The 14625-nt window shown below is 40.9% G+C and overlaps 1 protein-coding gene across 2 annotated transcripts; it reads right to left on the bottom strand.

The window, feature by feature from the left end:
- Positions 1-970: 970 nt before the first annotated feature.
- Positions 971-11662, bottom strand: LOC133645839 (galactose-specific lectin nattectin-like). 2 transcript variants are annotated; one of them, XM_062040742.1, is made up of 4 exons: positions 11613-11662; positions 10645-10779; positions 2622-2733; positions 971-1345 (listed from the first exon to the last, which is right to left on the bottom strand). In XM_062040742.1, the coding sequence occupies exons 1-4, from the start codon at positions 11658-11660 to the stop codon at positions 1269-1271; spliced, it is 372 nt and encodes a 123-aa protein (XP_061896726.1). In that variant the 5' UTR covers positions 11661-11662; the 3' UTR covers positions 971-1268. The 2 variants fall into 2 exon arrangements, with proteins under 2 accessions (XP_061896726.1, XP_061896727.1); XM_062040743.1 differs by having other exon boundaries at positions 11582-11617.
- Positions 11663-14625: the final 2963 nt, after the last annotated feature.

The following is a 14625-nucleotide window of genomic DNA, read 5'->3' on the forward strand; positions in this document are numbered from 1 at the left end:
CCCGGGCCTTAATTTGCCCAGGTCTGGTCTATGTGCATGTGTGTATACATTTTAAGTATCGTATTTTCCGAACTATAAGGCGCACTTAAAATCCTTTTTTTCCCCTCAAATTCCGAATGAGCTAATATTTGTAAAAAAATAACGTTTTCCAGTTCGAACGTTAAATATCTTGTCTTTGCAGTCTATTCAATTGAATATAAGTTGAAAAGGATTTACAAATCATTGTATTCTGTTTTTATTCACCATTTACACAACGTGACAACTTCACTGGTTTTGGGGTTTGTAAAAAAAAAAAAAAGGTGGTAAAAGGTACAGTTAGGGAGTTATCTTTGTATGCATTTCCATACATTGTCCATATTCATTTATCATAGTATCAAATTGTTCAAAATAGAACCATAGCAGTCTACGTGAAAATACACCTTTATTTTGTGTAACCTTATTAGAAGACTATATTCCTACTCTAAGATAGTACAGCATGTATACTCAATCCTAAATCGTGAGGAATGACTTTTTTCCCCCATGTGTCAGGTTCAAACACTGATGACATCTATTAAACAGACAAAGAAGCAAGGAATTAAACAGAGACAGAATTCAGTTTAGCTCAATTGAGGAGAAACGTCTGGGCTGTGCTCTTTGCACAGCTCTGACGAAAGATTGTACGCCTCCTCTTTTATTCCGACTTTCCCTGATTACATGGCAACAGCTGTTTCTAAAGGAAGGGGGGTCGTAAACAGCCGTCGCCTTTGGTTACGAAACAGTTCAAAGAAAAGGTCAGGTCCTGCTTCCGGGTCAAGACAAAATCTTCCTGTGGATTACAATACATCAAAGAAACCGACACCTTCATGTCACTTCCCATCCTACACAGTGGAGTTTTACAAGCCTTTTGCTTGGTAAGATCAAGGACAGCATTTGTCTGCTCGGCCGGGAACTCATTGAAACACAAAGTTTTGTTTTTTTGATTGATTGATTGAAGGTTTTATTAGTAGATTGCACAGTACATATTCCGTACAATTGACACCCGAATACGTTTTTCAACTTGTCCACGTTAATCAATTCACGCTAATGAATTGTGATAACTTAGACACAATTATTCTGACAAAATGGAAGAAAGAACCCGTGGTCTAACACAGAAGTTCTTGATCTGAGCAGGTTTACACAAGCAAATTAAAAAATACGATGTGAATAATGCACACAGGTGGCAATAGCGTAAAGTTATTGTCTTAGCGGTCTAACACAAACTGTGGAAATAAAAAACTGCTCAGGAAGATTTAATGGGAATGTTTCACATCTCTGGCACAAACAAAAGGTCTCCTCCGAATGCATCGGATATCGTTCCAGGTATCCTCTGCAAGAAAATACAAGAAGTATGTAAGTGTAGGTGTAGTATACCAATGGAAAACTCTTTACAGGTAGGGTATATCAATTTATGTGATGATTATTGCAGGGTAAAAGAAACGTTGAATGGACTTTTCTCGTATGAATGACAAGGTATAGAACAGGGGTCACCAACGCGGTGCCCGCGGGCACCAGGTAGCCCGTAAGGACCAGATGAGTAGCCCGCCGGCCTGTTCTAAAAATAGCTCAAATAGCAGCACTTACCAGTGAGCTGCCTCTATTTTTAAAATGTTATTTATTTACTATCAATCTGGGCTCGCTTTGCCCGACATTTTTAATTCTAAGAGAGACAAAACTCAAATAGAATTTGAAAATCCAAGAAAATATATTAAAGACTTGGTCTTCACTTGTTTAAATAAATTCATTAATTTTTTTACTTTGCTTCTTATAACTTTCAGAAAGACAAATTTAGAGAAAAAATACAACCTTAAAAATGATTTTAGGATTTTTAAACACATATACCTTTTTACCTTTTAAATTCCTTCCTCTTCTTTCCTGACAATTTAAGTCAATGTTCAAGTAAATGTATTTTTTTTTATTGTAAAGAATAATAAATAAATTGTTATTTATTTCTTCATTTTAGCTTCTGTTTTTTCGACGAAGAATATGTGAAATATTTCTTCAAACTTATTATGATTAAAATTCAAAAAAATTATTCTGGCAAATCTAGAAAATCTGTAGAATCAAATGTAAATCTTATTTCAAAGTCTTTTGAATTTATTTTAACATTTTTGTTCTGGAAAATGTAGAAGAAATAATGATTTGTCTTTGTTAGAAATATAGCTTGGTCCAATTTGTTGTATATTCTAACAAAGTGTAGATTGGATTTTAACCTATTTAAAACATGTCATCAAAATTCTAAAATTAATCTTAATCAGGAAAAATTACTAATGATGTTCCATAAATTATTTTTTTAAGTTTTTCTCTTCTTTTTTTCGGTTGAATTAAGAATTTTAAAGATTCGAAATTGAAGATAAACTATGTTTCAAAATTTAATTGTCATTTTTTTCGTGTTTTCTCCTCTTTTAAACCGTTCAATTAAGTGTAAATATCATTAATTAGTAATAATAACATAGAGTTAAAGGTAAATTGAGCAAATTGGCTATTTCTGGCAATTTATTTAAGTGTGTATCAAACTGGTAGCCCTTCGCATTAATCAGTACCCAAGAAGTAGCTCTTGCTTTCAAAAAGGTTGGTGACCCCTGATATAGAAGGTGTATTGATACCTCCTCTGAAGTTGATTATTGCACAGTTCCGGTCTCCATTGCTGCTAGGACGGTTGTTTGCCCAGTTGGTGAAATCCACAATTGAGCCATCGGTCCAAATAAAGGAACCCTCCTAGAAGACACATTTATCGACAACAATTCTGAGTCTGCTGTACAGCCGATCCACTAATCTAAGCAGTTATTGTGTTTATTGAATAAATTGACCTCTGAAGTGAAGCCGAATGAGGAAGTAATGATCAGCGGATGATGTTCAGTTCATTTTATATCGGACATGCATACCACATTACAATTGTGCACAAACTAAGGTTGACAGTTTTCATTTCAACGTGTCCGAGGAGGAGTAGGAAGAAGCATAGCTTGTAAAATCCCACCCCTTCTCAACATAACAATTCTCAGAGCAATATAAATCTGATTTTGTTTAATCCTTGTGTTCGGTATACACAACTTCAAAGTTTCTACACAATTGGCGAACAGTCAGGACCTGGTCCAACAAAACTACTAGCTCTGTAAGTATTGGCACTTCGGACAGTCCTGGTCGTCGTCTTGGTCACATCTTTCTGTCTTACCTCTGGCGAGGGCGGTCGCATTTCTTTCACCTCCCGTCTTTTCCTTGCTTGCTCTCTTTTGTCTTGTCTTGTCTAAACTTTTTTGAAACCTCTTTCTTTGCGCTGTCCTCCAAATCTAAACATCAGACATCAGACTCTCGACTCAATTGACAAAATCTTTCCGACGAGGAAAAGAGGTTCTGGGGAGCCTGGCTGCCCTGATGGAACCATTGCTGCGGGGTACGTCAGAGATTCCTGGGACAAATGGAGAATCATGTGCCTCGCAGTCCTTTCCATCGAGGACCTGGAAGACATCTACCTATTTGGAACCATGATCGCGGGGCACCTGCTGATTGGGCTTGGCATTGCTCTGGTGTATCGTAAAATTCGTAAGACGATGGCAGCCACTCAAGGAGCCCAAAGGCTGTTGGTCGCAATGGACGGATTGGGTCGGGCTGTGGGATCACGGACTGGGGCGATTTCTGAACTGAATCGCAAGATGGATCACATCATGGAGAAGCTTGCTGTAAAGGAAAGGTTGGATATGAGAGCAACCAGCATGGACGAATAGAACAGGCAAGCCATTGTATTGTCTGCTCGAGAAAAAATAAAAACAAATAAAAATAAAAATCCTTATCTACGATTTGACTCCCCCCGAATGGCCTTGAGGAAGAACAGGCTGTTCTGCAAGCATCCCCTGAGGAATTTCAAAGATGGACGCTTTTGACCTCCCTCCCTCCTCAACGACACCTGGAAGTCGAATTTTGCTTGCATTGCATGCAGAACGACTGTGGGCTTATGAACACAACTCCACTACACCCAAAGACTATGAACATACACACAAACACACTCCCCACCCCCACCCAACGCCTTCACCACCGCTTAATTCCCTTTCGGGTTGATGGAGGCTCTGGGTGTTGATGGGCTGTCTTGGTTGATACGCCTTTTTAACATTGCGTGGAAGTCTGGGACAGTGCCGAGGGAGTGGCAGACTGGGGTGGTGGTTCCCCTTTTCAAAAAGGGGGACCAGAGGGTGTGTGCTAATTACAGGGGTATCACACTACTCAGCCTCCCTGGGAAAGTTTACGCCAAGGTACTGGAAAGGAGGGTCCGGCCGATAGTCGAACCTCAGATTCAAGAGGAGCAATGTGGATTCCGTCCTGGTCGTGGAACAACTGACCAACTCTTTACGCTTGCGGGAATCCTGGAGAGGGCCTGGGAGTATGCCTATCCAGTCTACATGTGTTTTGTGGATTTGGAGAAGGCGTATGACCGCGTCCCTCGGGAGATCTTGTGGGAGGTGCTGAGGGAGTACAGAGTGAGGGGAACCCTGCTGAGGGCCATCCAATCTCTGTACAACCAAAGCGAGAGTTGTGTCTGGGTGCTTGGATGTAAGTCGGATCCGTTTCCAGTGGGGGTTGGTCTCCGCCAGGGCTGCGCTCTGTCACCTATCCTGTTTGTGATTTTCATGGACAGGATTTCTAGGCGGAGTCGTGGCCATGGCGGAGAGGGTATACGTCACGGGGGGCTAAAGGTTGCGTCACTGCTGTTTGCAGATGATGTGGTCCTGATGGCACCTTCGGTTCGTGACCTTCAGCTCTCACTGGATCGGTTCGCAGCCGAGTGTTCAGCGGCTGGAATGAGGATCAGCATCTCCAAATCTGAGGCCATGGTTCTCAGCAGGAAACCGATGGTTTGTACAGTCCGGGTAGGGGACGAGACTCTGTCCCAGGTGGAGGAGTTTAAGTATCTCGGGGTCTTGTTCACGAGTGAGGGAAAGATGGAGAAGGAAATCAGCCGGAGAATCGGAGCAGCTGGGGCAGTATTGCAGTCTCTCTGCCGCACTGTTGTGACAAAACGGGAGCTGAGCCAGAAGGCAAAGCTCTCAGTCTACCGAGCTATCTACATTCCTACTCTCACCTATGGTCATGAAGTGTGGGTAATGACCGAAAGAATAAGATCGCGGATACAAGCGGCCGAAATGAGTTTCCTCAGAAGGGTGGCCGGCATCTCCCTTAGAGATAGGGTGAGAAGTGCAGTCACCCGAGAGAGACTCGGAGTAGAGCCGCTGCTCCTTCGCTTGGAAAGGAGCCAGCTTAGGTGGTTCGGGCATCTCGTGCGGATGCCTCACGAGCATCTCCCTAGGGAGGTCCTCGTTGCACGTCCCACTGGGAGGAGGCCCCGCGGCAGGCCAAGGACCAGATGGGGGGATTACATCTCCTCTCTGGCCTGGGAACGCTTCGGGATTCCCCAGGAGGAAGTCGCAAATGTTGCTCTGGAGAGGGAAGTCTGGGGGTCTTTGCTGGAGCTGTTGTCCCCGCGACCCGATTCCGGATAAGCGGTTGAAGATGGATGGATGGATGGATGGATGGACGGCTGAGTAGCGCTTTATAGCAGCAGGCCGGCCTACAGCCCCCCCCCAACCCCCCTCTGTTGCGAGTTCTTGTGGTTATATGTAACATGTTTATGTGTGCTATGGCAAATTAGTTTTTTCCCTTGGACTCAGTCTGGACCCCCTCCCGAGGGTCCAGCCTTTGACTGATATTTTTTACTCTTTCCCCCTTTCCCAATATCACCTTTTTCCCACCTTTTTTAAGGAGCGCCGTAAATGGCTGACCCGTCGGCGGTCCCGTCTTGTCTCCCTGTAACGTATGTCTGCTCTTAGTGGGACTGTGCCAAAAATTTAATTTCAGTTCTTATGTGTCTTGTACATGTTAAAGAATGGACAATAATGAAGCATCCTGAATCTTGACACCCCGGGACCAAGATCGATAGTCAGCCATCCTCAGTTCCTCGCCATTGCAAGGTCCCAGACCGACCGTTCCCAGAGGAAAATGGCCACTTAGCCCAGAGCTCCATGGAGCACCACCAGCAGGCGGGGAAACAAACAGGCAGGGAAATCTTAAAGTGTTGAATTTGATGAAAAAGTGATTGTCGGCAAAGTGATTGGTTGACTTATATTTCAGTCTGCGTCGGGACATTCCCTTTTGCGGTTTCTGAAATTGTAAGTCGTTTGAGATGAAAGCGTATGAAAGTTTCATCAACCGATTGCTCCGTCAGCAGAGCTCTGCTGCCGTTAGCTATTGTGCTAATTTGCTACATTGTGTGCCTTTAAAGTGTTTTTTAGCCTTTTTACAGAATTCGGAGCAGCGTAGCGCAGCCGTCCAGCATCAGCCATCCTAGTCACTGCCGTTGTGTCCTCGGGCAAGACATTTCACCTACCTTGCAACCAAAAGTCACCCGCACTGGTTTAAACGTATCTCACAACCGCCAAGCTTGAAAGTATGACTTTGCCAGTGTAAAGGGCTTTGAGACAATTGTGAACAAGAGCTGTAGCGTTCATTCATTCTTCTAGTTTTGCTAGCTCAAAATGAGTCCGAAGAAAGCAATGGGCAAGCTATGCTGGGTATTTCTTCGGCTGAACACCAAGAAGAACACAAGGTAAAGTGGATTTTATGTTATAATCAAGAATTTTTGCAATTTCAAACTGTGAGTGCACCGATTGTGACGTTGTGTGTGCGGGTCAGCAGGGCGGCTGAAAACGAGGAGGATAATCCAGCTAGTTGTTGTTTTGACGCTAACAAATAGTTGTTCCATCACCCCATTGTTATGTTTGTTTGAAATACAGTATTCCATCAGTCGGATAAACGGAATAAGACGGAGGGATGGATGTATATTCCATCGCGCTTGTGTTCTTTACAAGTGTACAATCCATTCATCCATCCATCTTCTTACTGTTATCCGAGGTGGGGTCGCGGGTGCAGCCGCCTAAGCAGAGAAGCCCAGACTTCCCTCTCCCCAGCCACTTCGTCTAGCTCCTGCCGGGAGATCCCGAGGCGTTCCCAGGCCATCCGGGAGACATGGTCTTCCCAACATGTCCTGGGTGTTCCCCTTTTGTTCAAATTATTCTCTGAGCTATTGTTGTATATTTCGTGGTCGGGTGATGGGTGATGAGCCAAGGAGGCGTCAACAAGGAATCGTCGAACAAAAAGCTTGATTTGTTTCAGCGAGCCTCCGACTGGAGCTGCAGCTCCAGGAGAACGAGCATGGGACGGATTATCAAACAATAAATCAATGTTTGCTTATATAGCCCTAAATCACGAGTGTCTCAAAGGGCTGCACAAGCCACAACGATGCCATATCAGGGCAAGAAAAAACTCAACCCAATGGGATGACAATGAAAAACCTTGGATTCTTCTTCTTCTGTCTTCTCAGAACCACTGTCTTAAAATACATTTTACACCAAGACAATTACTCTTTGTTGTTCTAGCCTTGGGGCCGGCCAGTCCGGACAACACCCAGTTTGTTGCTTGGCCAGTCAGCCTATTTCCTGCGATCGGTTTGAGTCGGGTGACCGCCGACCCCTATCCTCTACTGCTATCAGTGAACTCAAGCAGTGGTTCTCATCCAATTTCCTTCAACTTAATAGTAATAAAACCGAAATCCTACTTGTAGGTACAAAAACCATTTCTCGCCAAAACCAACAGCTTGTCCGTTACTCTCTGCAATCCCTCTGTCTCACCCTCCTCCCGAGTCAAGAGTCTGGGTGTCATCCTCCACAGCACACTCTCCTTTCAAGCCCACATAAACAGCATTACCCGGTCTGCTTACTTTCATCTACGGAACATTAATCGTCTTCGCCCATCCCTTACCCCACGTACTGCTGCCATACTAGTCCATAGCCTGGTCACCTCTCGCCCGGACTACTGCAACTCTCTCCTGTTTGGTCTCCCTCACAAGTCACTTCACAAACTTCAGCTTCTCCAGAACTCTGCAGCCCGGATAATCACCAGAACTCCTTCAACCCAGCACATCACCCCTGTTCTGCAGCAACTCCACTGGCTACCCATCAAACATCGCATCCACTTTCAAATAATTCTCCTCACTTTCAAAGCCATCCATAACTTCTCTCCATCATATCTCTCTGAACTGATCCATGTCGCCACGCCCTCACGTTCCCTAAGATCCTCTTCATCCATCCATCTCACTGTCCCTTTATTTAAACAGCTTTCAGCCGCTCTGCGCCACATCTTTGGAACTCTTTGCCACCAGACCTTCGTAACTTAGACTCAATATCCCTCTTCAAATCAAGACTCAAAACACACCTATTCCTGACTGCCTATTCATTGTAATCATATTTTCTTCTCTATCTTTGTTGTTGTTATTATTGTTGTTTTTATCCAATTTTGATTTTGTACGGTGTCCTTGAGTGCCCAGAAAGGCGCCTTATAAATAACATTTATTAGTATTATTATTATCTGTGGGGCTTCCTACCAGATGTTGCTAATGTTTCTAGTATCTCCCTTAAAATCCAACTGCTGCTGTCCTTTAAGTTCCCCAATGTCCTGGGGGCGAACGCCACCACTCTCTGGAGCACTTGTGATGGACATGTGCACTTTTGACCTTAGTAGAATAATCCTCTAAAGCAGGGGTCACCAACCTTTTTGAAAGCAAGAGCTACTTCTTGGGTAGTGATTAATGCGAAGGGCTACCATTTTGATACACACTTAAATAAATTGCCAGAAATAGCCAATTTGCTCAATTTACCTTTAACTCTATGTTATTATTAATGATTAAAGATATTTACTAGACAGGCCGATATTATCGGCCGATATATGCGTTAAAATGTAATATCGGAAATTATCGGTATCGGTTTTTTTATTATCGGTATCGGTTTTTTTTGTTTTTTGTTTTTTTTTTATTAAATCAACATAAAAAACACAAGATACACTTACAATTAGTGCACCAACCCAAAAAACCTCCCTCCCCCATTTACACTCATTCACACAAAAGGGTTGTTTCTTTCTGTTATTAATATTCTGGTTCCTACATTATATATCAATATATATCAATACAGTCTGCAAGGGATACAGTCCGTAAGCACACTGCTGGTCCACTAATAGTACTAACCTTTAACAGTTAATTTTACTCATTTTCATTCATTACTAGTTTCTATGTAACTGTTTTTATATTGTTGTACTTTCTTTTTTTATTCAAGAAAATGTTTTTAATTTATTTATCTTATTTTACAAATTTTTTTAAAAAGTACCTTATCTTCACCATACCAGGTTGTCCAAATTAGGCATAATAATGTGTTAATTCCACGACTGCATATATCGGTTGATATCGGTATCGGTTGATATCGGTATCGGTAATTAAAGAGTTGGACAAAATCGGAATATCGGATATCGGCAAAAAGCCATTATCGGACATCCCTAATATTTACACTTAATTGAACGGTTTAAAAGAGGAGAAAACACGAAAAAAATGACAATTAAATTTTGAAACATAGTTTATCTTCAATTTCGAATCTTTAAAATTCTAAATTCAACCGAAAAAAAGAAGACAAAAACTTAAAAAAATAATTTATGGAACATCATTAGTAATTTTTCCTGATTAAGATTAATTTTAGAATTTTGATGACATGTTTTAAATAGGTTAAAATCCAATCTACACTTTGTTAGAATATATAACAAATTGGACCAAGCTATATTTCTAACAAAGACAAATAATTATTTCTTCTAGATTTTCCAGAACAAAATTTTTAAAAGAAATTCAAAAGACTTTGAAATAAGATTTAAATTTGATTCTACAGATTTTCTAGATTTGCCAGAATAATTTTTTTGAATTTTAATCATAATAAGTTTGAAGAAATATTTCACAAATATTCTTTGTCGAAAAAACATAAGCTAAAATGAAGAATTAAATTACAATTTATTTATTATTCTTTACAATTAAAAAAAATACATTTACTTGAACATTGATTTAAAATGTCAGGAAAGAAGAGGAAGGAATTTAAAAGGTAAAAAGGTATATGTGTTTAAAAATCCTAAAATCATTTTTAAGGTTGTATTTTTTCTCTAAATTTGTCTTTCTGAAAGTTATAAGAAGCAAAGTAAAAACAATTAATGAATTCATTTAAACAAGTGAAGACCAAGTCTTTAATATATTTTCTTGGATTTTCAAATTCTATTTGAGTTTTGTCTCTCTTAGAATTAAAAATGTCGGGCAAAGCGAGACCAGATTGCTAGTAAATAAATAACATTTTAAAAATAGAGGCAGCTCACTGGTAAGTGCTGCTATTTGAGCTATTTTTAGAACAGGCCGGCGGGCTACTCATCTGGTCCTTACGGGCTACCTGGTGCCCGCGGGCACCGCGTTGGTGACCCCTGCTCTAAAGGATTCTGCGACCAAATACAAACACAGGCTAGCTCCAATCATGTAAGAAAATTGTATACGGTATAATTCACCTCACTATCTATCACTAATCTCTGACGCGTATGTGCCAGTGACGCGCTTGAAGAGAAGTTGTCTGGCGCCACCTGCTGTGTGCGTTGTATAATTTATAGACGGCAAATAAAAGATGCCACTTCTTTGTCGGAATTTTTTCTCGGGATAAAGTACCGTCTTATATGGCGGTCAGTACGATATTTCAAGACTTCTCAAGCACTTTTTTTTTATCGGTAATTATATCTTACCACGACTGCGTCAGTGAATCCAATCCAGGTTGGGCCATTTTCGCCAGTGCTTTTGAAAATCAGTTGTCTGACGAGGTTATTTTCCATTGTGCTGTGAATGGACACCAGGTTCCCGCCGAGAATGATGCACATTGTCTGCAAGCAAGAAAAAAATAACATGTGAACATGGTCACACTTATCATTACACCATGCACCAAATAAAATAGCTTCGAGGCGGGTGAGCTCAACCAAACTTATTCCTCACATAAGGCGCGCCGTCGAGTTTTGAGGGGGGGAAAAAGGATTTTAAGTGCGCCTTATAGTCCGGAAAATACGGTATATTTATTCCGCTGTAGAGCCCTCTAAAAACCATTCATAAACCAACATTTTATATACTGCATGCTATAAGTGTGTGCAGTAATAGGGCTCTCAAAGTTAAGACAATAATAATGCATTAACGAGAAGTTCCCCCATTAAAGGGGAACTGCACTTTCTTTTAAAAAGAAATTTGCCAATCATTCACAATCTCTAGTAGAGACAAGAATACACGTGTTATTCTCTTTTTTCGTGTCTTCTCAATTGAAAAATACACCTCTTACTAATAGGGATGATACTCGAAACCGGTTTTCCCGGTTGTTTGATAAGAAAAGAACCGAGTCCCCGGACTCGAATCTCTTTTTGAGAACCGGTACCCGTTATCGAGACCACTATAGTAAAGGAAAAGAGTTGATTCTTTATTTGAATCCCGTCCCGACCAGAAATGCTCCGTGGGACATCACAAGAATTGACGTCACGTAGCTCAGTCATTAGGCGCAGATAGCGAAAGCAGGAAAACAATGGACGGGAAAAAGCGCTCCAAGGTGTAATAAAGTTCAAAACAAAAGCTATCATCCATCGAATAACTTTACTGAGAGATTTTAGCAGGGTAAAACACATGACCAACACTTTTACGACCAACCGGAAACATAGCAACCAGGCTAGCAACGCACCTCCTTTACGGCAGCTGTCGCAACGTTCTTAAAACAACCGCAGCACATACATATATATACAACATATATCTCCCTTTTTTAACATTAGTTTTTCATTCCTTGTAAACAAAACAAAATCACACTGTAGATGTGTTGTCTGTCTAATTCTAAATAATGCAGACGAGGCGTGTTGGCTGAGTTCTTGACGTTTACTTTCACAGCGTGGCAACATGCAACCCTTTTCGGGGCTACCGCGCATGCTCGTAACTCCCGTTGCATGCTGGGTAGTGTAGTTGTTATATTCTCTCGCTCATAACATTTTTCCCCCATAAAGAAATAATGTTAACTCAATAAAGTGTATTTCTTTTTTTAGCTTTAACTTTTCATTTTGTAGCATTGTAACCACATTTGCAAAGAACTTTTCTCTTCATAGGATTTTATTTCAATAAAGAAATAAAGTGCAAAAATGTCAAAGCATCATAACAAACAGTTATGTTCCAATAGCAGCAGAAGTGCACTTTTTGGAGAGCTGTATTATTTTCAGTTTTGTGCCCAAGGGACTGATTTTATTTAACACTATATTATTATTTATACACCTATAGTGATCACAGAGACAGGTTGTTTTTGTGTTACTGTATATATTTGTTTCTCTGAAAAATCCCACTTAATATACTTTGGGTAACAACAGTCAATATTTATTTATTTTATTTTATTTTTTTAGGTGGGTAACAGTCAATATTTATTTATTTATTAGATTTTATTTTTTTATTATATAATAAAAGTGAGCTTTTGTTAAACCAAATATTGTGTGTTTTTTTCCATATACAACAACCTATCTGGACTCGATAAGAGAATCGATAAGGAATCGGTTCGATAAGAGGATTCGATAATAGGCTCAAACTCGATAATTCCTTATCAAACATCATCCCTACTTACTAATCATTTCTTCCACCTATAAAGCCCTCTAAAAAAAAACATCCAAAAACCGCCAACAGTACACCATTTCCATATTAACCAAGCTATCGTGACATTGTTAATATAAGAGTTAATGCCGAGGAACTACTTTTAGCGGTGCCTTGATCACGGCGGTAACTAGCTTATGCAGCTATAGACATACTCTACTATACTATACTAACATTACTGTACCATAATACCTCTGAAAATTCCATTTGGATTGATATTTTTATGTATGATACAAAAATATAAACGCCTATCTGTACAATTTTTCATGAGTTGAACTCAAAGATGTCAAACTTTGACTGTATACACAAAAGTTCTATTCCCCTCAAATATTGTTGACAAATCGGTCTAAATCTGTGTTAGTGAGCATTTCTTCTTTGCCAAGATAATCCGTCCCACCTCACGGGTGTGGCATATCGAGATGCTGATTAAACAACATGATTATTGCACAGGTGCGCCTTAGGCTGCCCACTATAAAAGGCCACTCTGAAATGTGCAGTTTTATCACACAGCCACAGATGTCGCAAGTTTTGAGGGAGCGTCCAGTCGGCATGCTGACCGCAGGAATGTCCACCAGAATGTTTATTTCTCTACCATTATCTGTCTCGGAGAATTTGGCAGTCCATCCAACCGGTCTCACAACCGTAGACCATGTGTAACCACACGAGCCCAGGACCTCCACTGCAATAATTGGTTTGCATAACCAAATAATTTCTGCAAAAAACTGTGGGAAACCGTCTCAGGGACGCTCATCTGCATGCTCGTGGTCCTCATCGGGGTCTCGACCCTGACCGCAGTTCGTCATCGTGACCGACTGGAGCGGGCAAATGCTCACATTCGATGGCGTCTGGCACATTGGAGAGGTGTTCTCTTCACGGGTGGATCTCGGTTTTCACTGTTCAGGGCAGGCGGCGTGTGGGAGAGGGGTTTGCTGATGTCAACGTTGTGAATATTGCGGGCAGCGTAAGGCACACCCGGGCAATAATCATGCTGTGGATGGATCATCTTGGCAAAGAAGAAATGCTCACTAACACAGATTTAGACTTGATTCGTCAACAATATTTGAGAGGAATAGGTCTTTTGTGTATAAAGTAAAAGTTTTACATCTTTGAGTTCAACTCATGAGAAACGGGAGCAAAAACAAAAGCGTTGCGTGTCAGAATAATTGTATCTAAGTTCTCACAAAACGTGTTTCAATGAGTTCCCGGCGAGAAGACAAAAGCTGTCTTTGAACCTACCAAGATTGTAAAACTCGACTGTGTAGGATGGGAAGCGACATGAAGGTGTTCTGTTTCTTTGTTGTACTGTAATCAACAGAAAGATATCGTTTTGACCCGAGATCTACAAAGCGAAGAGGAAGCAGGACCTGACTTGTTTTTTTAACTGTTTTACGACCTTTTTTTTTAACTGTTTTAATCAAAGGCGATGGCTGTTTACGACCCCCCTCCCTTAGAAACAGCTGTTGCCATGTAATCAGGGAAAGTCCAAATAAAAGAGGAGGCGTACAATCTTTCGCCAGAGCGTGGTGAGACTGTGCAAGAGTACAGCCCGGACGTCTTTCCTCAATTGAGCCAAATTGAATTCTGTCTCTGTTTAATTCCTTGCTTCTTGTCTTGTTTAATAGATGTCATCAGTGTTTGAACCTGACATTGCGTTTATATTTTTGCTCAGTGTATATTAGGGCTGCAACAACTAATCGATTACCAAAAGAGTTGGCGATTAATTTAGTCATCGATTCGTTGGAACTATGCTATGCGCATGCGCGGAGGCTTTTTTTTATTTTTTATTTTTATTTTTATTTATTTTTTTTTATTTTTTTTTTATTTTTTTTATAAACCTTTATTTATAAACTGCAATATTTACAAACAGCTGAGAAACAATAATCAAAATAAGTACAAAAACAGTACAAAACAGCGCCAGGGCGGCGGTTAGGCTACGTCTCATGAGGTGGCGTAAGCTAGCCAAAGATGTGTCATGTGCAGCTCACGTGACGACGGCGTCTCCTTTGCTGGAAAAATTCGAAAAATGGCGCAGGAAAACACTACCGATAGTTTAGCGGAGAAACATCCTGAGG

This window comes from Entelurus aequoreus, linkage group LG03 (genome assembly GCF_033978785.1).
Source record: "Entelurus aequoreus isolate RoL-2023_Sb linkage group LG03, RoL_Eaeq_v1.1, whole genome shotgun sequence".
Classification (NCBI taxonomy): domain Eukaryota; kingdom Metazoa; phylum Chordata; class Actinopteri; order Syngnathiformes; family Syngnathidae; genus Entelurus; species Entelurus aequoreus.

Bases quoted from the DNA above. Each gene is read 5' to 3' on its own strand.
- LOC133645839 (XM_062040742.1), bottom strand. From the start codon at position 11,660: ATGTGCTGCGGTTGTTTTAAGAACGTTGCGACAGCTGCCGTAAAGGAG. The intron at 10,780-11,612 runs GTGCGTTGCTAG...TCTTGCTTGCAG, and splicing joins CGACAGCTGCCGTAAAGGAG to ACAATGTGCATCATTCTCGG. The intron at 2,734-10,644 runs GTAAGATATAAT...TGTGTCTTCTAG, and splicing joins GATTCACTGACGCAGTCGTG to GAGGGTTCCTTTATTTGGAC.